The sequence below is a fragment of the Carettochelys insculpta genome, chromosome 17, assembly GCF_033958435.1.
Source record: "Carettochelys insculpta isolate YL-2023 chromosome 17, ASM3395843v1, whole genome shotgun sequence".
Lineage (NCBI taxonomy): Eukaryota > Metazoa > Chordata > Testudines > Carettochelyidae > Carettochelys > Carettochelys insculpta.
The window spans coordinates 23,625,494-23,649,783 of NC_134153.1; the positions used below are offsets into that span (position 1 = coordinate 23,625,494).

The window sequence follows — 24,290 nt, forward strand, 5'->3', positions numbered from 1 at the left end:
ACACAGGATGGACACATAAGGGAGCAGAATGAAGGCTGCATGTAAAAGCCTAAATCTGTCATTTTCGACGTTAAGTTGCAAAATCAAGCATGTTATTTTAATGTAGTTATTACATGTACAAATTATAAGACCTGCAGAGAGGTGCCCCTGCCTGAAAATGCTGTTAGTGCTGAGGTACCAAATTAGAAAAGAAGCCACAGTGCTCTCTACCTCATTAAAACTCCAGATGAGGTGAAGAAAGTAAATCTTTGTCCAAATGTTCAAAATTATTCAGAATCAACATCACATTTCTACCTCCCCCACTACTGCTCATCTGCTGCAAGGTGGCTTTCAGTGTGTTTCATACATATGCTTATTAAATGCACTGGGATCCTCAAGGAAAGGGGACTGCCACTAAAATAGCGAGAACAACTATTTTTTTCATGTCAGTACGAGATGGTCCTTAATAAATAACATCATACTGTGCTTTTTGTAACCCCTATGTTAAGAATAGCACACACACAATGATTTGTACCAGTGAGAAATTTTAAGTTACTTTCACCCCTGGGTTAAACAGCAGATGAGGATGAGGATAATGCACCTGGGGATAGGCTCTTAAGCAGGAACAAGCAATGTTTGCATCAGCCCTCCACACCAGTGTTTCTCAACTTTTTTCTTTTAAATAAAGTACCCCCTTTTCTTTAAAAAAAAAATGGTAAGTACCTCCAGCCCCCCATCCCACTTTAACCCAAACCCCCTCCCCTTCTCCAAAGCCAGGTATCCCCAGCCCCCACCCCACCCCGCTTTAACCCAGTCCCCGCTTCCTCTGTTCCAGAGAAAGGCGCTCCCAGGCCCCCCACTGTAATCCAATGCTGTGATTCACTGGAGTTGCCAGTGCCACACACTTCTCTCTCGAAGTGCTGGGGAGGGACATGTGCGCAAAGCTGTGCACAGTGCTCCTGAAGCTCCAAGCACTTTATTGCTCAAAGAGCCATGTGTGGCTTGGGCACGTGTACCCCTGGACTTTTCTCCCCAAGGTGGGCAATCTGCCAGCGGAGCAGGAAGACCACCTGAAGTAGTTCGGTGGTCAGGTCTTGCCGGGGGGGGTGCATAGAGAGCTGCAGAGGAGTCAGTGGCGGCAGCAAATGACCCCTTAAAGAGCCACATGTGGCTCCACAGCCACAGATTGCCAACCCCTATTCTAGGAAAAGGTGATGTTTGCAATGACTGTAATTTAGGGGCCTGAACTCACCTCACATCCAGACAGAGCCTGACTGGCTTGTGCAGCATAGAAAAGGGAATCAACATTGTTGGGATCCATGTTAGACTTGATGAAGTTACATGCGGCCTGTGCAGAAAGACAAGTCAATTTGGTTAGAGTCACACCTGTAGCCACTAAAAATGGAGTTCAGTGACACACAAACAGAACCTTAAATATGTCCTGCAAAGAAGATAAACTACATGCAATTCGCTTCATTCCCAAATTGCCCAAATCCCTAAAATAGAACAACATTCTAGAAAGCAAAGCGAGCACATAATTTTCATGCTGACTGCAATGCAACTAAATACTGAATTAAAACTGTGCCCAATTTTACTAACCATATTGGATTTAAAATATATTTAGTAGACCCACCTTGTGAAGGACAGAGCAAATGCACATGAACAGAAATTTTATAGATTAAAACACACAGGATGGAGGAATCCCAAGGTTGGCTACAGACTGGCTAAACTTTCCTGCAGAAAAGGACGTGGGGATTACAGTGGACGAAAAGCTGGATATGAGCCAACAGTCTGCCCTTACAGCCAAGAAGATTAAGGGTATACTGTGGGGCATTAGTAGGACTGCATCCAGTTCTGGGCCCCTCATTGCAGAACGAATGCGGACACACAGGAGAGAGTCCAAAAGAGAATGACAAACGTGACTTATGAGGAGAGGCTGAGGGATATGGTTTTATTTAGTTTACAGCAAACAAGTGAGGGGGGATTTGATAGCAGAGGATAGAGAGAGGCTGTTCTCCATGGTGACAGATGACAGAACAAGGAGCAATTGTCTCAAGTTTTGCTGGGGGAGGTCTACACTGGCTATGAAGAAAAACTATTTACCAGGAGAATGGTAAAGCTATGGAAGGGGTTACCTAAGGAAGTGGTAGGATCTCCTACCCTCAGGGTCTTTAAGTCCTTATTGACAAAGCCCTGGCTGGGATGATTTGGTTGGGATTGGTCCTGCTTGCAGCAGGGGGTTAGATTCGATTACCTACTGAGGCCTCTTCCAACCCTATGCCTCTATAAAAAGACAACTGATATGGGTACATTATTTCAGACTCAATTTTAATATTACTGATTTTAGAAATGCTTAATGCAACAGGAAGTATTCTAACTAAGTCACCGGTAGGCAGAAATACTCCCAATCAGTCTCAAAACCTAGAATTTAGAAACACATGAAAAAGGTCAAAGATAAAAAAGGGTGAGAAGGAGAAAAGTGAATTTTTGATAGTTAGACAATTTATTACGGTGTCTGCTCACCTGCTCATCAGACACTTGCATTCCCAGCTTGCTAAGCCCTACAATGGAGTAAAAAGCAGTTTCTAGATCTTTGAATGGGTGCTCCAAGGACGCTTTCAGTCTTTCCACATCACGTTTGGTGAGATAATGAGTAGGTGTCAGGGATTGGATGCTGGCTACAAATGTTAAAGCCAAGAGGAAGAAGGTGCGTGTACCTGAAAAGAAAAAGATGATACTGAAACACACAGCACATTTTGTTTCATGAATGGAATGCATGTTTGTGAGCAGTTGGCACTGCTGGATTAGCCATTACCGTGATCCACTGACTTGAAAACACTTCAGATGGAAATACCTATTCTGGGCCCATCAACTCCACAGAACCAAGCAGGACTTAGTCTGACGGCCAGTTTTAATCTCCCACTCTTCTGGATGACACTTGCTAAGAGTACTGCAAAGGTGATACTCTCAGATCCCAAGAGGCAACCCATAGCAGCCTCTCAATAGTTCTGACAGTTCTGAATAGCGACCAATAAAACTGTTTATTATTATAGATAAGTGAAACATAGCATTTATGTGCAAGAATGCCCAGAAGTCCCTTGTGAGCAGTTTACAGAACTCAGGACTTGACTTGATTCATACATAAATGAAAGGGCTCTCAATCAGGCAAGCTGGTATCATGAGACTGCTAGACAAACTAAATGCAGGAAAGATTTCAGTGTGGAACTGCACGCTGGTTACACAGTTCTGCTCTGCTACCCTGTATTTTCCACTACTGGTAGGAAAATTGCAGCTCTACTAGAAATTGAAAGTTCTAACATAATTGCCCAATTTTGGCAACATTGGGCGAGGAAAAATGACGGGCAAAGGGTGGGAAGAACGCATAGAGACATGAATGAAAGTGAGAGAGAGCAGGCTAATGGGTTTGGATCTACTTTTCAAAAACAATTAAACGATCAAACCCCAGGTGCACTAAAGATTGAATTTCAATCTATGAACCACTGCGATTACTGTGCTCCCCAGTCCCCGGGGAAAGTGCGGATCACACAACCCCAGGGAAGCGTGTGAATTAACGCACTCTGAACGGAAGCGATCTGGCAATGGAATGAACTGCCACAGAACCAGCAAGTCCCGAGTCTGACCGTTTGCAGGGAATGCTGCAAAACCTTCCGCTTCCAGCCACGAGAATGACCCAACCTGTACCCTGAAACCCCGCGTCTAGGTCAACCCCCGACAACAGAGACCATAAAATCTTCCAACCTGGGAGGTAACGAAACCCCTATCAAACACACGGTGCGCTTAGCTGCCTTTCCCCATAGCAGCGCTCCCACAATAACCTTACACCCCCCCCCGATTCCCACCGGCCAGGACACCCACTCGGCCAAAGGCGGGTCTCCCCGCCGGAGCCTGTCCCGCCTAACGGACAACTCAACACCCGACTTCACCGGCTGCGATGGATTTGTCATGGCCGGGAATCTGGCTGGGCCCCGAAGACAACAATGCCCCACAGCCACCGATACCGCGGCAGACCCCAGGGCTGGGGCTCCCACCCCCCTAGGGCCGGGACGCCGGGGACCCCATGGCCCCTTCCCCGCACCGCCCCCAAGAGAGGACTCGCGAGAGGCGCAAGCATCCCGCCGTACAAAGGGAGGGCGGCCGTGCACCGCCGCCACTTCCCGTCTGCGTGTCGGGGCAGGGAGGAGGAGACTGCTCCTTACCCGGAGCCGCCATTCCGCCCACGCCGCCTCACCGCCGACAGCGGAAATGTGTCTGCTTCCGCTCAGGCAGCCGGACCGTACCACTCGACTCCTGCGGGGGGGAGGAGCGTGAAAAGGACGAGGAGCGGAATCAACCGGCAGTGGACGCTGCAGATGAATTAGTCTATCACAGCCTTCCGGAACAAGAGCAACACGATCTTGACAGGGGCGGGAGCAGCGCTGAGACAACCCCGGAGAATCCCCCCTCCCTAGTGAGGGCGCGTGGTTCGCTCCTCCGGCTTACATGGGTCTCTCTGAGAGGGGCAGGGCTGCGGCTGGAATGTGTCTTTCGCTGATTGGTTACATTCCCAGCCACTCACAAGAAGGAGGCAGATTTAAAGCAACAGTAACTGGCGAAACAAAAAGCAGTCAAGTAGCACTTTAAAAACTAGTAAAATAGTTTCTACTGGAAGATAAACATAACCGGGCTAGTTGCATTGTACCTAGCTCGCTAAAGGTTTGGAAGAGCGGCCTGCACACCCCATGTGTCTTTAATGACACAGCTGGATGATTGGAACAGAGAGCAGCCAAAAGACCTATGAGATGTAATAGCGGTGATAATTAGGTGACTGAACTTGTGTAGGCTGACTAGATCTGCAGCTTCCCTGCTGGCACACAAGCAGGACACACAGGCACTGCTGCTGCCACTTCACCACTTACTGAACTGGGGACTCTGTGTCCGAAATCCGCCCTCTTCGTCTATGTCTACGCTAGAAACATCTGGGCTACGTCGGTACTAGCCCCTTCTTTTCGAAAGGGGCATGGTAAGGAGTGAGGTCGGGCCTCTTCCGACATCGCTCATTACCATGCCCCTTTGGAAAGGAAGGGGCTAGCGAAGATGTAGCCCTGTGGACAGATGTTACTATCGACAGAGCAATCTCGCCAGAACCTCTGTACTGATGGCATCCACAGAGAACTACCAGACTGCACTGCCCTGTGGTACAGAAAGCGGAATGGTGGCTCTGCAAACAGCTGTGCGGCAACTGGAAGCACTCTCTGTCGACAGACGTGTCTATACTGCGCTTCTGTTATTCCTCAAATTTTTGAGGGATAACACTGTCGAGGCAAATGCAGAGCTCTCTTGGGACTCTGTCGACAGAACGCTTTATGTGTGTAGCTGCTTCCTGTTGACAGAGAGCCTCTTCTATTGACAAAACTCTCTAGGGTACACACAACCTTCATGATTTAGCACACCACTGGCAATGCTGAGTCATTTAATCTAGTGATGTCTTGTAGGTTTTGTTCTATTAACACCCAAACAGGGTATCCGCTCAGCTTCTGCTATGGGTTCTGCAGCCATCAAGAGCAGCTAATAGACCTGGCTAAATGGTAGGAAACAGAGATACCAGTCTGGTCTGATTTAAAGGCTTCAAATTCCACCAAAATGAGCATTTTCTGCACATTTGTTCCCCGCATCAGGAACTATTGTTTCTGACATATTTATTTTGCTTACCACTAACTCAAGATACTGTTTTTGACAGATAACCTTCTTACATAACGCATCCAAATGTAATGTATGGCGGGAGGAGGCATGAAGATTAATGGCTCAGAGGATGACTAGAGAAACCCTGCCATTAGCTCTTTTCACCCTCCCCTGCCTCATGCAAATTGTTTATCAGGAAAGGAAATGGCAGGGAAGGCAAAATGATCAAAGGGATAAGGAATGGAGGAGACCACAGGTCTGGGATTTAAAACAAACTATTTGTATCAAGGCCCTGGAAAAAAAGACCAAGACCACAAGAAAGAGCAAGAGCAGATATGGGGAAGAAGGCAATCTTGATACATGGCAAGGCAATTGATGACCTGTGAATAATTCAAAGAGATTTAATACAACTAACAAACTAGCAGTGGGAGGGTCAGAGGTTTTGCTTGAATAAGCAAGAACCCAAAATCCTGTATGAATTTCATGAAATTTCCTTTCATTCACTTTTCTTCTTCATGCCTTTCCCATGCCCTTATCTACTTTGTCACTCTCCAAGCCAAACTGCTCCTTTCAGGAAGAGAGGCATGGTCTCCATAGAGGCCTGAGAACAGGAAGAGGTGCCAGATGCCTGGTCTGCAAATCGTAGCAAGTTCATTGATAGCCCTGGCCAGAATTTTCAAAGCTGGACACTAATTTTGAGTGCTTCTATTTCTGGGCACCCAACATCAGACAGAGGCAAAATGATTTCAAATGGTGCCGAGGACGCCCAGCTCCACGTGATGCCACCCACCAAAGGAAGTAGCCAAAATCAGCAGATACTTACATAGTTCAGTTTCCTCATCTGTAAAATGGACGAAGAATAAAACCACAGTGGAAAGGTCTCTTGCAGGTCCTATTAACCACAGAAACCTATGCTAAACTTGGGAAAAAGATGGGGACATTCTGAAGGCACCAAAATCAACTAAAGATGTTTGAACCAGCAACTGCAAATATTAATAATGTTTCCCAGTCCCCCCAGGTACTCAAGAAGGATCAATGAACGATCATTAGGTCATTCCTGTCGAGGCTCATGCTGCCCCTGTGGTACATGATGGAGAAAGTGAAAAGCGTGCCAGGTGAAAGGGAGAACTGGAAAAGAGACACTAACCCCCTTCTACAGGAACTGCTTCGTTTTACTTGTTATAATAACAAAACACTTAGCTTTTGTAGTACTCACACCCTGTCAAGAGAGGGAAAAACTCTCTAGTGCAGATGTACCTCTAGGGTGGAAATCATGAGTGGCAATAGGGAAGGAAGGAGGCAGGCATCCAGGATTTTCACAAATGATAAATGATACTCCATTAAGGCTGCTCAAAGCATTTCCTTCTTTTCAATTATTCCACTGATCATGAAACTCACTTGATTATTCTACATCTGCACTTAAATATGAGTCAGATCATACAATTTGCATCAAATCGTTGTCAACCATCATCTGCCCAAGCTCAGTAGAAAGGAAGTTTCAGCTTGATACTTTTGTCCTTGCTGTCATTTTCCTACAACAACCTGCAATTTTTCTTTTCTTAGTGCCATAGTTTTTTTCTAACTAACAAAAATACTCCCTATTCCTTACCTGCAACCTTCTCTTCCCAGCATGAAAAGATGGGTTCCTTGCGCCATCACGTTTGTGAACCAGTTTCTGCTGCCTCTTTTGTAATGATGGATTATTTCTGAAGAATTATTTAGACCTTCTCTCCCTCAGCTCATACCCTATTGTATGAGCAGACGAACTCAACATGGAATCCACGCAATGGCAGCATCATCTCCATGATATCATGCTGATGTGCATCTATAATTAAGCTGGACGTTCAGGATTTAGTGATTCAGCTTTGTTCTTTCTTGGTGAATGGCAGGGAACTTTCTGGAGGAAGCTTTTTTGCTGCTAGCTTGATTAAAGGTATATATACGTTTTCTAAAACCTCTCCCAACATGAAGTCAAAAGCTCTCTTTTGAGAAATGGATAATCTATATGTAACATTGACAGATATGGGTCACCAGAACCAGAGATTGAACCTGTGATGATATGGTCTAAAGTCCTATACTCTATTGCACAAGCTGAAGGCCAATTGGCTTGCAACCCTCTCTGTAGAGACTTTACTCACTCCGGTATGAGGTCTCAGTGTCTCTGAGTATCATAGAATCATAGAACACTAGGACCGGAAGGGGCGTCGAGAGGCCATCGAGTCCAGTCCCCTGCCCCAACGGCAGGACCGACCACTATCTACACCATCCCTGATAGACATCTATCTAATCTGTTCTTAAATATCTCCAGCGAGGGAGATTCCACAACCTCCCCTGGCAACTTATTCCAGTACTTGACCACCCTGACAGTTAGGAACTTTTTCCTAATGTCCAACCTAAACTTCCCTTGCTGCAGCTTAAGTCCATTGCCTCTTGTTCTCTCCTCAGAGGCCAAGAAGAACAAGTTTTCTCCCTCCTCCTTATGACACCCTTTAAGATATCTGAAAACTGCTATCATGTCCCCCCTCAATCTTCTCTTTTCCAAGCTAAACAAGCCCAATTCTTTCAGCCTTTCTTCATAAGTCATGTTCTCCAGACCTTTTATCATACTAGTTGCTCTCCTCTGGACCTTCTCTAATTTCTCCACATCTTTCTTGAATTGGGGTGCCCAGAACTGGACACAATATTCCAGCTGAGGCCTAACCAGCGCAGAGTAGAGCGGAAGAATGATTTCTCGTGTCTTGTCTCTGAGTACTACATATACAATGAATTTTACAGCCAGGTTCCATTAAAAAAAAATCAAAGATAAAACCAAAGCACCAAAAGAAAAAAAAGAGGAAACCAGAAGAAGAAATAAAAAAAAAAGAAGAGAAAGAGGACAAGTCAGAAAATAAAGCAAATGCATTGTACTATAGCAGGGAAGGCCAACCCATGGCTCTTGAGCTGCATGCAGCTCTTTGCTTAAAGAAACGTGGCTCTTGCCCCACCCAGCAGCTGGGTGGCAAAGCCCAGCCAAGGCAGAGGCACTGTCTGTGGAGATGGAAGGAAAAGTGAAGGTGAAAGGCAGAGCGTACCACTCTGCTAAGAACATGGTTATGTCCAGCAGCTCCTTGGCATGCTGCGGGTTTCTTTGAGGTCCTAAAGCAACTCACATCTGGCACTGCTATGGCTGCTGCAGGGGGCTTTGGTGCATTTCCAGGACAATTTAAATGTGAACCTGGCTCCAAACTAGCAACTGCCACATTTCTTTAAGCAAACAGCCTTGTGCAGCTGCAGAACCATTGGTTGGCTACCCATGCACTCATGTGATGTATGCCACTGTGTGCCAGCAATGCCCCTCTGCCATGTAATTGGACATACTCGACACTGCCTATCTCAAAGGATGAATGGACAGAAAGCAGACATCAGGAATCGAAATACACATGAACCTGTAGGAGAATGCTTTAATCTCATAGGACACACTCTAATAATGGACCTTAGGGTAGCAGTATTCTTACACTGAGATTTAAACACCAGCCTACAAAGGGAGGCATCTGAATTGGAATTCATTTGCAAGTTTGACACATTTAACCTTGGACTCAACTGGGATCTCAATTATCTTACGCATTACAAGGACAATTTCCCACCTTTGATATGCACAGGAATAGCAGCCATCCCACTGACCTTAATTTACTTTCCCAGAGGTTCTCTTAATGATAGGTGACTCCTCTCTCCTCCCCCTCCCTTTTTCTTTTCTCTCTCTTTTTTGTTTTTTTCCCTCTTCCTCCCACTCAGTCCCCCTCCCTGCTTTATATTACTCCGATTGCTCATTTCTGCTCGAGACTCTGATGAAGTGGGTCTTACCCACAAAAGGTCATTACCTAATAAATAAATTGTTAGTGTTTAAGGTGCTACAGGACTGCTTGGTTGGTTGGTTTTGTTTCATTTTGTTTTTGTTTCTTTTTTTTTGTGAAGCTACAATCTAACACAACGATCCCTCTGAGACTAATAAACGGAGTGTTTTTTGTCACCAAAACTAGGCTTTTTTGTGACTGTTGTCACATTGCTGTGTGAACACTCACGTTTTTTTGTCACCAAAAGCATGTTTTTGGCAATAAAATTTGTCAGTGTAGATATGCCCCCAAGTAATGGTGTCTTCTACATTTGCATAAATCTGCAATTAATCTCTATTGAAGATTCTTTGTGTTGTGTTGGTTTGTTATTTCTGCAGTGTTCACATGCAGATCATTTTATTCCTCATGTCCTTGCTGTGGCCTGGCCACCACCCTGATTGGTTGGTCCATTTGTGGAATTTATTTAGTCCCTGAAGTCCTTCATGGATGAGGATTAGGATTTCTCCTCTCGTTTTGAATAGTAACAGAGAGGTGGCCGTTTTGTTAGTCATTAAAGTGCTACATTTTTGCTTCTCTCATTTTGTTGAGCATTGCAGTGCAATTGCCTTTAATCATGAGTCCTTTATTTTGTGGTGCCTGGACAATTATCTGTTGTTGCTTAGTGTCTTTTAGGTTCCTGGGTCATACTTAATGTAACGTAGAAGTTCCTGAAGTTAAGTATCTGTTTAGTATCTCTCAGGTATTTCTGAGTTGATCAAGTTTCTCTAGGTTTTGCTGTCTCACTATTTCAGACTGTTTTGCTGTTTGAATAGCTGTGGTTAGGGTTAAATCTCTTTTCAAATGTAGCTGCTGTGAAAGATTTTTATCTCTTAACCCCATAACCAGCCCGTTTCCAATAGTATCGCATTATGCATGCCCAAATCAAAGTTTTTAACTACTGTATGCCAAGCTTTTATAAAATATTCAACATTTCCCTGGTTCTGGAATCCTCTGATGACAAAATGCTAGTTCATAAACCACATATCTTTGGGGTATAAAGTATGCATCGATATAGCTGGAACACTTTTATAGTTATTTTTGTGATTGTCCTCAGGAAAACCAAAATATTTAAAGATATGCTCTATCTATATGCTTCTTCACAGCATGAGTTAAATACCTACATATTTCCAGCTGCTTCACGGAGTTGGTTGAAATCTTGTGAAATATTGTTTCTGGTCTGTCCGTTTTGAAATTATGTCAAAGCTGAAGTTGTGTGAGGCACTGAAGAGTAGCACGTAGATGAGATGCTGTGACCTTTGGAGCTTGTTTTCCTTCTGTTTCTGTTCTGAATTTACTCCTGACACCATGGCATTTTCCCATAACAGTATGGACTGGCTACAGAGCCTGCTTATACACACCAGGTATATTTATCATTAGATTCTTCTATGCTCTGCCAAGCAAGGCTGAGATTAGCTCAAATATGGCATTTCACACATGGTGCCATTTAGTGACTGAACAGCATAATATAGTTTAGCATCCCATTACAAAAGCCATTCTCTACTCTCTCGGCCCAGATAGGAACCAGCAACAGTGGGTTGGGCTGGAGCAGAGCATGGGGCAAGCCAGAGCTCAGTCCCTGTTTCAGACCCACTAGTGGTGAGCCACTCACTCCCACATGGCCCTGCTCCTGCTGTCACTGACCAGGACTGGACTGGCCTGTCACCCCCAGCCCCCGTTTTGTGGATGGGACAGTCCATCTCTTTCCAGCTGCAGGGTGGGATCTGCTCACTAACACCTCCCCTCAAGTGATGAGAGACAAGCAGGGATACAGATTTTTTTCTGCAATGATGCCTCTGTCATTAATACCATGCCATCTCCTGTTTCTTCCTTTCTCAACACGCTCTAGACAAAAAGAGGGTTTTTTTAGCCTGTCATTATGCCCCTCAGCAGGTTGTCTGTGGGTAGTGATACAAGGATTTCTGGATCTAAAAGTGGAAGGCTCCACTGCTAGAGTGAAAGGGCCAACTTTTTAGCAACAGAGACAACAGTGGATTCATAGATCTCTGTATTTAATCCATCCATTAGAGGGAGACAAAGATCCACCCAGAGTTAATGCATTGTTACAAGCCTTTTGCACTCTTTAATACCTAAACATCTATTGCACTCTGCCCCCAACTTAACTATTCATCTTTTTCGTCACCGTCTTTTTCGTACAAACTGAATTCCGAACCAGTGCACAGAATAAATACTACACTAACAGAATGAAACACTAACAAATTATTTCGCTGATGAGATGGCAAATTGATAATAGCCGAGGGACCTAGTAGACATGTTCCCGATGAAAGGACCTACGGAGGAAAAGGCCCTTGTAATAGCTCTAATTTATGAGAGGACAGGGGCAGCTAGTGCTGGGAAGGGGCATAATTGGAGAAATACATGCCTAAAATAAAGTTGTATTGATCAATGTGCACGAGTTGAGCCTGTTGAATTCCATGGAAATAACTTGAATGTGTAAAAATACTCACGTGTAAATGTTTGAAGACTCAAGGCCCTAATCTGTTGTTAGAGTCCTGCAATCTGCCCATAATCTCCTAAATTTTTCTTCCGCTCTCCAACGTTCATTTCACCTCCAACATACTATAATAAAGAGTGTAGCTTTCTCTGTTTTCATACCATGCTATAGTGTGGGGTGGCCAACCAGGTAGAGAGTAGGAGCCAAACTAACTGTGGATAAAGTGTAAAGAGCCACCTGTTATATACTTCTATCTATCTATCTAGTCAGATAGATCGATAGATAGATATAGCACATAAAATATTGTGATAAGAAATAACATTACAGGACATAAACCTGGAGAGGAATCCTTCAGCCTGCTCACCAGTTGGAATTGCCCCCTGCCTCCAGACCCCCTGCCTGAGGAGCTCCTGCACCAGCCTGTCCCCAGGACTCAGTTGGTCCTCCTGTCCACAAGTCCTGCCAGAGGGGCCCTGCCAGCCACCACATGGCCCCACGCAGCATCACTCCCCCTCCTGCAGCCCCCACCCTGTGGCTTCCACACCAGCGGGGTAGGAAGTGAGGGGCAAGGGAGGGACAGCAGCTGCTGTGCCCCAGGCAGGTGACCCACCCAGCCCCTCTCCAGCCCAGACTGTCCTGAGCCCAGCACAATCATCCCTGGGAAGCGGGAGCCAGGTTGGGGCTAGTGGCCTTGGAGCACACTGGGGAACATCAAAACCTCCCACTCCGCACCTTCAACCTCATCCCCATAGCTAAGGGGAAGGGGAGGCTGTCCTCCTCCAATAACAGTCTCTAAACCATCGCAGCCCCTGAGGCCAGGGAGAAGCTGGGACCTGGATCCCAGTCCACATCCAGGCCTGGGGCCACATCCCTCTGTGGCAGTGCAACCCACAGCTGCTGCAGCCCCTGCCTCCCGTGGCAAGGATCGATGTCAGGGAGAGATGTGAGACCCTCTGGGCTGTACCTGGAGCTTACCACAGGCGCTGTCCACAATGCAAGTTTGATCCCTACCCCCAGCCCTGCATTAGTGTCACCCTCTGTCCAGTCATCTCTCCAATGTCACAACCAGCGTCCACTCACACGCGCAGGCCCCTAACAAATTTCCTCTTCTAATTCATGTCCAGCAGCTCCCTGGCAGGCTGTGGGCACCCTCGTACTAGCAAGAGACACATTTCTTTAAGCAAGGAGCTGCATGCAACTCAAGAGCCACAGGTTGGTCACCCCTCCTATAGATGATGACTAGTAATGTTCTGTCGTTTATCTTCTTGGGCCTGTCACGAAGTCGCTGGCTTCTAGGTATTCATTTGGCCCTGTCAATTTGTTTCTTTATTTCTCCTGGAAGGGGTAATTGAGTTTAATGAATGCATGGTAGAGGTTGTGTAGTTTTTTGTCTTTGTCAGTGGGACTGGAGCAGACCCGGTTGTATCTTAGGGCTTGACTGTAAAAAAATGGATCGTGTGATGGGTCCTAAATGGAAGCTGGGGGCATGTAAGTAAGAGTAGTGGTCAGTGGGTTTCCCGTATAGAGTGGTATTAATTTGGCCATGGCTGATTTGTACTGTAGTGTCCAGGAAATGGATCTCTCATGTGGAACGGTCAAGGCTGAGACTGCTAGTGGGGAATTCCTCAAGGGTCTCCTGCCTATGTCTCCACATGATGAAGATATTGACGTACCATAAGAAAAGGAGGGGTGACGGGGGATAGGAGTAGAGGAAACATTCTAAGTCAGTCATACAAATGTTGGCATACTTTGTGACCATGCTTCTCCTGCTCCTCCTTCTTCTTCCCCACTCCCTGCTTTATATTTCACCGATTGCTCATTTCTTCTCCAGGATCCGAAGAAGTGGGTCTTACCCGCAGAAGCTCATTACTCAATAAATAAATCGTTAGTCTTTAAGGCGCTACAGGACTGCTCCCTTTATTGTTGACAGTCATGAACTGTCTACGGAACAAGCTGTTTGTCTGTTTTAGAGAACTCCAGGTGCTTTCCCACCACGCCCAGGTAGCCATCTGGCCAGCGCTTTGAACTCTTCTGCTCTGCAGCCAGGTAACCAGAATGGGCACCGCCCCCTGCAAGGCCTGGGAACTTTTAAAATCCATTTCCTGCAGGCTGCCTCTGTGTGGAGTGTTCTCATGGTGTCTTCTTAGGGAATCCGAGGTGGCTATTGCTTCAAACACTCTCCCCATTTCCAGTTCACCATGATCACAACGCCTCCAGAGGTCTGTGTCTGCCTATACAGGCCAAATGGCAACTTGTGTTCAGAGGAATTCATTTCAGTGAAATGTTTCAATCCTTTACCAGGGCTTCAACACTCTATTGAAAATGATTACTTTTGGCATGTACAACCTTGACCACTAAAGCAAGCTCCACTGCTGACCAGCCGAGGAATCTCCAGAAAGAAAAGAAACATACGAGGGAGGAGCAACTGAGGTAAGTGCTAGAACACTCATCTCTCCAAACGGAAAAGAGGGAGGCCAAGGAGATGAAAGACAAAGAGGAAACCACTGAATGGTTGCTGAAGCTGATGGAACACCACTCAGAGATGCTGTGCTAATTACAATGCAGAGGGAACAGAACTGCCAAAGGCTTCTCTGCCAACACCTTCATCAAAACTCTTCCTCCATTACCACTCCCTCTACAACCTTTCACAGCCCACACTGGTCGCACGTTCAAAACTCCGTATCCAGCAATCCTCCCTGTACACACACCTAATCCTTTTCAATGTCCTGGAATGGTTGTTCAGGAGCACAATTCACTTCCCAACACAGCTGTGCCTCTGACAGATGGATATTGACCCAACTGTGATGCTTTAACCCAAACCCTCACGTTCTCTTACCAATAGTCATCCTCCCTTGATGCTGTGTGACCGTAATTTGCACCGAAGAATGAAGGAGAGGCGACTGTGTTGTGTGTTAATACATCCATACCAATCACTCTGGCCCCAGAGGAAGCCTGAAACATCCATGGGTGTAATGAGATAGCCTTGTTCTGGGGGACCAGTGGGATGATGCAGGGAAGCAACCTCAAAACAGAAAAGCGTCAGTGCCTCTCACTGTCAAAGTGGTTCCTCAGAGCTTCTCTGATGTTGATGGACACCCTATGGGCTCCTCTGACAGCGTGAGTGTCTGGCAGTTCAAACCGCACACCCAGCTGCTGTGCCTCAGTGCTCTGCCCGTTAGCAAACACAAAGGGTATGTCTACACAGCGGCCTTATTCCAAAATAAGAATAGCTTATTTTCAAATAATGCTGCTATGCACAAAACTGCATTTCAAAATAGCACTTAGCTATTTCCAATACATAGTCTACACACATAGAGCCTATTGTGAAATAAAGCCATTGGATGCACTTTGGCTTATTTTGAAATAGGCTCTATTCTCCGTCTTAATGAAATAGGTGCTATTCCTTGTGAAACGAGGCCAACTAATTTCGAAATAAGATGGCTGCTATTTTGAATTTATTTCAAATAGGGGTTGCAGTGTGTAGATGCTAGCAGAGTTATTTCAAAATAACGGCTATTTTTCAAACTAACTGTGCTGTGTAGACCTACCCTCTCAAACCATTCCTGTGGCACTTTGCAGACTAATGCATTTATTAGGTCGTGGGCTTTCATGGGTAAAACCCACTTCACCAGATGGAATTTCTGGGAGTGGAAATACAGAATCGTGGGTTTACACAGCAGGGAGCAAGGGTGAGAGGGGAAGGAACTTACCTGTCACTAGTAGGCCCAGTTAATGCAGCAAATTAAGCTGGATGTTTCTCATTTCTGTGAATATCAAAGGTAGGGCAGTTGCCGTTTTAATGCAGAAGTGAGTTCAGATCTCTGCTCAGGCCAAGGTTAAAGGTATTATATCTGTCAATGAATTCCAGGCCCCATGCTTTGCAGGGCCCTGGGCCACCCTCTCAGTTGGCTGCACCTCACTTCTCTGGAGCAGTGGGAAGTAAAGTGTTCCAGTCCCAGCATGTTCTGCTTTCCACCACCATGGAGGAATGAGGTGCAGCGGGGCTGGGAGAGGGCAGGCTGACATTTTGTGTCAATTTCACATTAAGGCAAATAGACGCAAATGAAACAAAGATCTCACTTAAAGTAAAATAATAAAATACAGCTGTCAGAAGGACACCTTCACTGTACCATCTGGATTTATACTTCAGGGAAGCCCTCTTCTATATGTATTTGATAAACGAGTTAAGGGCTAAATAAAATGCATGGGGTGCTGTAGAAGAAACTCAATGATGATCAGCCCTCCTGAACGAGTAAACATGTTCAAATGAATAAATCAGCATGGTATCAATTTATGTTACTATTACACATAAATGAATTATTAGAACAAACAGCCTGTAAAGTAAGAGGGCACAAAAACAATTAACTGATTGTACTGCAAGGCTGCGCATTTCATAGGGTTTAGTCTCTCCTGCATTCAGCAGCCATCCCACGGAAATCAATAGGACCTTTGCAGCTGACTCCAGTGGGAGAGGTTCAGGCCTCACTGATTGGATGCTCAGTGGTGCCTGCCGCCCCTTGCAAGGACCTGGGCACTTTTCAGATATAATGGTTTGTGAACCTTGCTTCACTGTCTGGACTTCGGGGCTTGGTGCCATCTCCCAATGAAACCTCAGTGAAAAGAGGTATTTGTAGGAAAAATCCATTCCCAAGGGGAGATCTTGCACAGAAGCTCTCCCTTGGGAATTCTTCTTGCCAGTCACCTCTGCTGGCTGGTCCTTCCTTCTCTCTGACCCTTTTGTAAAGGATCCACACAGGATCCTTAATATTTGTTTACTCAGTCTCACCATTGTAGCTGTCAGAGCCTTCTCCTCTGCATCTCTAGCCCTTTGGCACGGCCTTTCTTAAGCTCTCTGTCTCAGGAACTCTCCTCATATCGAACAGCAGCAACCACAAAACTGTAGTAACAAGAGCAGTGAATCAGGCTCCATGCCTCGGGGCTTATTCTCACATGATTGTTTGGAGGCCTGATGCTTTCCTGTCTTTTACTCCCTTGCATTTGAAATTCCATCATCAAAGCATGCATTTTGTTGGACTGCACACAGCTGCTTATGTTCCAGTTGCTACAGTGGACCCAAAGAAATTTAGAAGGTCCACACAGTTGAGGACATAAGTCTTACTCCTGCCATAGGCTTCCAGCGTTATAATATCACAGGATCCCAAACAGGAATTGGTTTCCCTTTGCGATCATTCCAAACGCTACAGACGTATCACCCCCATTTTACACTTTACTGATACGGCATAACGTGGGAGTCCCCACTGGCTGTTTACAAGAAGGAGACAAACTGAAGCCAGAGCCTCAGAACCTCCCACCACAAAATTATTTTCCCTTCCAGCCTGGGTACTGCTTTTCTGGGGAAGGCGGGGTGAGAGGGACTGTAGCCCCGCCCCACCTCCCAGTTTCATAACTGAAGTCTACTCACCCTAGCTTCAGACAGGGCTTTTAACCGCAACATGGCTTGAATGTAGCATAGGATGAGTTAGGAAGCTACCAGCAGCACCACTCTGGGGCAGGGAGTCTGTTAAAACAGAGGCAGGGTAATTAAGATAATGAAAGACCAGTCATTAAAGACCACTAGAGAATCCTGAAAACATTGGCAGGCACTCCAGTTAAAAGACATGAACAAAGGGTAGGACTGAACAGCGAGAATGAAGTAAATAGTATTCCCCCAAGGGTCTGTGATGGGAGGAGAACTGTTCAACATATCTGGAAAAAGAGGTCCACAGAGATACAGCAAAATCTCCACATGATACACAACTGCTCAAGGTAGTTAAGTCCAAAGCAGATGGCAAAGAGTTACAAAGTCATCTCACAAAATTGGATGACGACCCAAACATAATGCCAGATGAAATTCAATGTTGAGAAAGGCAGAGTAATGCACATGCAATGTATAATTATAATCCTAATTATGCATACAAAATTATGGGTTCAAAATTAGTTGAACCCGTCCATAAAGAGATCTTGAAGTCATTGTGGATAGTTCACTGAAAACATCTGCTCAATCAAAAATGCTAACAGAGTGCGGGAAATCATTGGGGAAGGGATAGATAATAAGACAGAAAATATCATATTGTCTCTTTACAAATCCATGGTACGCCTGCATCTTGAATACTGTGTGCAGAGGTGATTCCCCCATCTCAGAAAAGATATATGGGATTTGGAACAGGTGCTGAGAAAGGCAACAGAAATGATTAGAGAAATGGAATATCTTCTGCAGGAGATGAGATTAAAAAGACAGACTTTGCATCTTAGAAAAGAGATGACTAAGACACTCCAGTTAAAAGACAGGAAACAAAGAGTAGGAGTCATCATGTAATAGAAATAGTGAATGATTTAGAAAAAAACTGAATAAAGAAAATAAAACAGGAGAAATGTAGCACTTTGAAGACCAACAAAATGATTTATTCAGTGATGAACTTTCGTGGGACAGACCCACTTCATCAGAAAGATCTCATTTCCATTACAAACTGACATTTATAAGTACAGAGGATCAAAAGAAATTGCAATTAAAACTGACAAATCAAGTGCATAGGACTGAAGCAGGTGGCAGAGGGATGGGAGTTGGTAAGCGTCCTGCCTGAGATAATTACGAGCATCAAAGGAAGGGAAGCAATCCTTGTAATGCATGAGGTAATTGGTGTCTCTATTCATACCGCATGTGATATTTACGCCTTCACATAATGCAAGAATCACGGTCATCCAATTAAATGAGTAGGCAGCAGATTTTTTTCAAAAAAGAAAGTATTTCCTCTTGCCCAGGGATGTAATGAAGGCCGTAGTTATAACAGTGTTTCACTAAAAACTGGGCAAGTTCATGGCAAGCAGGTCACTCTGTGAACAAGAAGTCTTGTGGCACCTGATAGACTAACAGATATTTTGGAGCATAAGCTTTCGTGGGCAAAGACCCGCTTTATCAGATGCATGGGTGGGGGTTTCAGAGGATTATTGAAAGAGTGGGGTCCCAGTAAAAGGGAGGGCCAGAGCTGACAAGGTCTATTCGGCAAGGTGAAAATGGCCCAGTATCAACAGTACTTATCAAAAAAGGAAAAAAACACGTCAGATCAGACCCGGGGATGTGAGCCTTTGTCAGAATCTAATGGGGAGACATTAGCACCCAGAGGAGAGAAACTTCTTGCTGTTCTCGAAGCTACAGACTAACACGGCTACCTCTCTGATACAGCTCACTCTGTGGTTATTAGCCAGGGGAAGGAAGGATCCAGCAACATGCTCTGATTGTGCCTCACCTCTGTTTTCCAGACACTGGGAAAGAGTTACAGGCAATGGATCGCGTGATGTTCTGTTCATTCCCTCTGGACTACCTGACATTGTCCACTACTAGAAGACAGGATACTGGGTTACTTGGACCACTGGTTCTCCCAAGTATAGCCATACTGACATTCTTGTGCAGAAAAGAGCTGTATCTGCCCCTGCTGTCACCCACTAGACCCCAATCTGCTCTCAAAGCTGAGACAGGGCAGAGAGAATGGTGGGACTCCTTGTAGATGAGAATTAGATATAGGGCCCCTGTCAGCTAAGTGTTATCTGCTGAAAGATTAGAGAGCTGTGACTACCGTTCCCCCTCCCACAATCAAATATGGTTCTCCTGCCTGCCAGGTGTGCTCTCTTTACAATGCTTTGAATCCCTGCTAGTCTTGGAGTAAGGGACTCAGACTCATTGAAAGTATCATCTTGCAAGTGACGGAAGTTTAACCATAACATATATCCCCAATTTGAGCCTTAATCTGAGCATAACTCCTATTAAGTTAAGGACATTCCATAGGTGATATTCCTCTCACATGCTCTTCCATGTCACAGTTCAATCTAGCAATGCACATAAACATATTTTACATGTAAACTGGCCTATTAAGATGGCAAATGTTTTAACATATGAAGAGTTATTGGCACAAGATTTGCCATCTATCAATGCTAAACAAACAGTTTTATATAAAAAGCCATCTGGAAAGAGGTTATCATATTTATTCCTTTACAACTTGCCAGTTTAGTGTCTGTGCCTAGCTCGTTAGCTATCAAAATGGCTTGATGTTGGGTCTCAGAGATGGGCATATTTAAAATTCCACACAGGGCATGAATACTAATTTAGGATTTTAGGTGGCTACTTCATTCCAGATGCGCATCTTGGACACATTCAAATTGTTCTGATAAAGGAAAACAGATGAGGATAACCAGAGTTTTGGAGCTGCAAGGCCAGCTACCTGTCCCTGTGATGGTGCACAAGTGGGACACAAGATTTCGAGCCCCTTGTTGTGCCCCCATTCAAAAGCCAGCTCCAGCCCCAATAAAGAGTGCACAGCAACTGTGTGACTTAGAGGCAGTAGCGTAATACCCCAAAAGACACACGGAATAGCCAAGAGCAAGGTATAGCCCCAACTTTGTTATGATGGTGAATGTTGCTGAGCTGGAGTTGGGGAAAGAAAGTGCATTCTTCACCTTATAAAAAGGGTGTGTGGAACTATTCTTTGGGGACATACACTCTATGGCTACGTATACACGAGCCCCAAACTTCGACATGGCCACGCAAATGGCCATTTCGAAGTTTACTAATGAAGTGCTGAAATGCATATTCAGCACCTCATTAGCATGCGGGCAGCCGCGGCACTTCGAAATTGACGCGCCTTGCCGCCGCACGTCTCGTCCCGACGGGGCTCCTTTTCGAAAGGACCCCGCCTACTTCGAAGTCCCCTTATTCCCATGAGCTGATTCCCAGCGTTTCATTAGTAAACTTTGAAATGGCCATTTACGTGGCCATTTCGAAGTTTGGGGCTCGTGTAGACACGGCCTATGTGAGCTACCAATCCTTCCTCCTTACAGAAGAAAGGGAAGCTTAGTGGTCACAGTACATAGCCCCAGGATGCCAGGTGTTCTCCAGTTCCTCTGGGGTTTAGTAACAACTTTTCTCTGGTTTGGATGCTGTCTCACAAAAAGATGTTATTTTAGTGCTGTGTATGTTTTACAAATGACTTCCAACAACACTTTTCAGTTACTATAAATAAGAACATAACAGAGCCAGGGAACCAGTTACAACGCGCTGCTCTACAAAGGAGAAGCCTGTGCTCTCATCTCATTTCCACCCCTCCTTTCCTCTGTGCAGGGATGTTGCAACTCCCCTTCACTGCCGTGCTCAGTGTCTCTGAACATTGGTTGCTCACCCTCTGTTCCCCTAGCATCTGCAATGGGGACAAAGTGGCATATCTTTTAGGGTGACTGCATCTCCCTGTCCCAAATACGGGACAGGGAGATATAGGGGAGAGGGCAGCTCTTCCCAGCTGCACCAAGCCCTGGGGAGCTGGCGCTCTCCCCTCTCCCAACCCCAGGAAAGCAGCAGCCATTGGCATTCCCCGCCCAGAGCCCCATGAAAGCGGCTGCTGTGTGCACTCCCTGCCTGGAGCCCTGGGAAAGAGGCAGTCACGGGCACTCCTGGTCCTGGAGCCCTGGGGAAGCATCAGTCATGGGCGCTCCTAGGGCCCAAGTATGGGACAATTTGTCCCTTTTAAAAATTAAGTAGGGACGCCTTTTTGGTGTCCCGAATATGGGACTGTCCGATCTAACATGGGATGGATGGTCCCCCTATACGCACCTAAAAATGACCAGTGTTGCAGGTTGCTAATTGCATGTGTGTGTTCATCAGGAGGTCATAAAAGTGATTTTTTAAAAAAAAAAAATCACAATTTTTCATGCAAAAAAACCTTTGGCCTTCAGAGTGAAATCTGCAGCTAAATATGGACACTACTTAGGGCTAGGTCAGGATTTATTGGAGAACCACAATCTGAACCTTTAATTAAAATCACAACCTCATTTTGTTGAGCTTTCTTGAAGAGGAGGAGAGATTTGGGATTAAAATATAGGCTAGCAGATATTTCAAGTGACAAGTGGGTTATTTATGTGCATCATGGATATGAAAGAGGAACAGTTTATCTTCGTTCAGTTGGACAAATTAAACTACAGTGTCTGACACATGCTCATAAATCCATAACCTTTACAGTCAGGAAGAGTAATTGATGGGACTAGCTTCATCACCACGGTCTTGTAAAGGTGATCAGGAAAATGCACACTGCAGGGAGAACACCTACTCTCCCAGGCTCTCTGAGGGCAGCATTTTGACAAGTGTGTGGATTCCAGTAACAAGCAAGGAACACACAATCAGCGAGAAAGAGTCAATTGTGCAATAGTTTCCAGTATCAGGCCATGGTTGTGCAGGCTGATTAGCAATAACATCACAGTTCTCTTCATTCCCACTCCGCAGCAGTGAGTCCCAGCATAGATCATAGGTAAAGGAAATGGCTTTACCTATTAACCCCTTTCTTTTGTTCTTAATCTTGTCACAACTCCACAGCCATTTAGGAACTTTATGTCTGTCACTACATCACTCAGAATCTCCTGACACACACACACTTGATGAGGTGTTAGCTGTGTACCAGGCTCTGGTGCACCGTTGAGGGACTCAGAATCTATCCAGCAGAAGGGAAGGGCTATGGACATGTTCACAATGTTAACTAGTGTCTCATTAATTTAAGAGAGATACTGTGATTCATCCTGTGTAGTCATGGGAGAGATCCATAAAGCTTTGGTTCTGCTAAAACACTCATAATAATTTGGATTCAAACTTTCTGAATTAGCCAAATCTTTTAAATCTACATAACAGGGTTGGAATGCTTTTGAATAGAATGATGCAAAACTTTTTAGCCAAAACCCTTTCTTTTAAATCTATGAACCCATATTTATTTGGGGGGGATGATACCATTGAAAGTTCGCTCAGCTTTAAACAATAAGTTGGAGACATGATAGGAAATTAATGGTAATAAATGAGGGTGTTAACAGAACATGTTGTTTTAAATAAAAAAAATTCCCTTTTTCCATTCATGCAGTCATAAGTATGTAATAATGCCATGGTGTTTCTGTCATACCAGGAACAGAAAGGTAGCTCAGAATATTTTTAAACTCCCAGGAAATTACACAATAAAAGGTGTAAATAGAAATTATATGACACCTACTGCAATGAAAACAAAACACAGAGTATGCAGTGTGGCTATGGATCTGCTCTAAGTGACTCCTTGGGACACAACCCTGCCTTTTAACATCTGTGAAGAAGAAGAAGAAGGGCTCATTAGGTCAATTGTAAGAGGCTCTAAGGTTGACTTTTGTAAGCCTGATTTCACAAGGAGTAAAGCCAAAATCATTTCCTTTCCTTTCTGGCCAGCATGGTGGACAGACCTGAAGAGCACAACCAGCAGCACACCTACGAACCCTGTGTTCCCAGGGTCATAAAAGAGTTCATTTCACCGACATCAAAGTGGGATGGTCAGGACAGGGGTTTACGTACTCTGAGGCCAGGTGGTCCGGTGCCAGGCTGGGGATATGCATTCCATGTATGGCCCTACCATTGTTAGGGAACCCCATGGCAGCAAACCAATCCACTATGTCTTGCACATTCCCCAGAGTCACTGTCCTTTGCAGGAGAAGGTTATGGATGGCCTTGGTTATTTGGATGACAACAGTCCCCACTGTAGATTTTCCCACTCTAAGTTGATTTCCCCTGACTGGTAGTTGTCTTGCATTGCAAACTGCCACGAAGCAATTGCCACATGCCTGTGAACTGTCAAAGCAGGTCTCATTATGGTATCGCAGTGCTTCAAGGCTAGAGACAGCAATTCACAAAGTTCCATGAAAGTGGCTTTATGCATGCTGAAGTTTTGCAGCCACTGCTAATCATCCCATGCCTGCAAAACAATGCAGTCCCACCAGTCTTAGCTGATTTTGTGGGACCAGAACCTGTGTGCCAGAGTGTACAGTGCATTCAGGGCTGCTACCAACTCCATGTTCCTCCTCTGCCACTCTTAACGTCTGCAAATGCCCCCGCCTCAAGGTACTCATCCTCCAGGCTCATTACATTCAGAAAATACTGCAACACAGTGTGGGAAGTCATCATAAAACAATCCACAAAAGATTGAAGTCTCTGTGGATCCTTGTTATTCTTTGTAATGGCATGAGGCGGGCAGTATAAAAGCGGTGCAAAAATTCCCTTGGCCTTTTTTTTTCAGCAGGAAGTGAGGGAAATGCACTCTGGGATCATAACATCAGACATCCAGAGCACTTGCGGCAACTTTTTCCCACAAGACACTGGCACAGAAGCTGTCAAACTTCGGCAATTTAATGGGGACACACTAAGTCGACTGTGTGAGCAGGGGAGGACACTCAGCTTCGACTTTATAAAATCTAGTGTTAAAAAGTCAACTTTCATTAATTTGACTTTATTCCCAACTGTAGACATACCCTTTGACTCTGTACTCTGTGGC

General features: G+C 45.1%; 1 protein-coding gene across 2 annotated transcripts in view; it reads right to left on the reverse strand.

The window, feature by feature from the left end:
* RPN2 (ribophorin II) overlaps positions 1-4,272 on the reverse strand; it is a 37,374-nt gene extending 33,102 nt beyond the window's left edge. For both annotated transcript variants that reach the window (XM_075011760.1, XM_075011761.1), the window contains exons 1-3: positions 4,197-4,272; positions 2,503-2,696; positions 1,232-1,327 (exon numbers count right to left, since the gene is read on the reverse strand). In XM_075011760.1, the coding sequence (XP_074867861.1) occupies positions 1,232-1,327; positions 2,503-2,696; positions 4,197-4,209 (303 nt within the window). In that variant the 5' untranslated portion in view covers positions 4,210-4,272. The remainder of the gene's footprint in view (positions 1-1,231; positions 1,328-2,502; positions 2,697-4,196) is intronic.
* Positions 4,273-24,290: the final 20,018 nt, after the last annotated feature.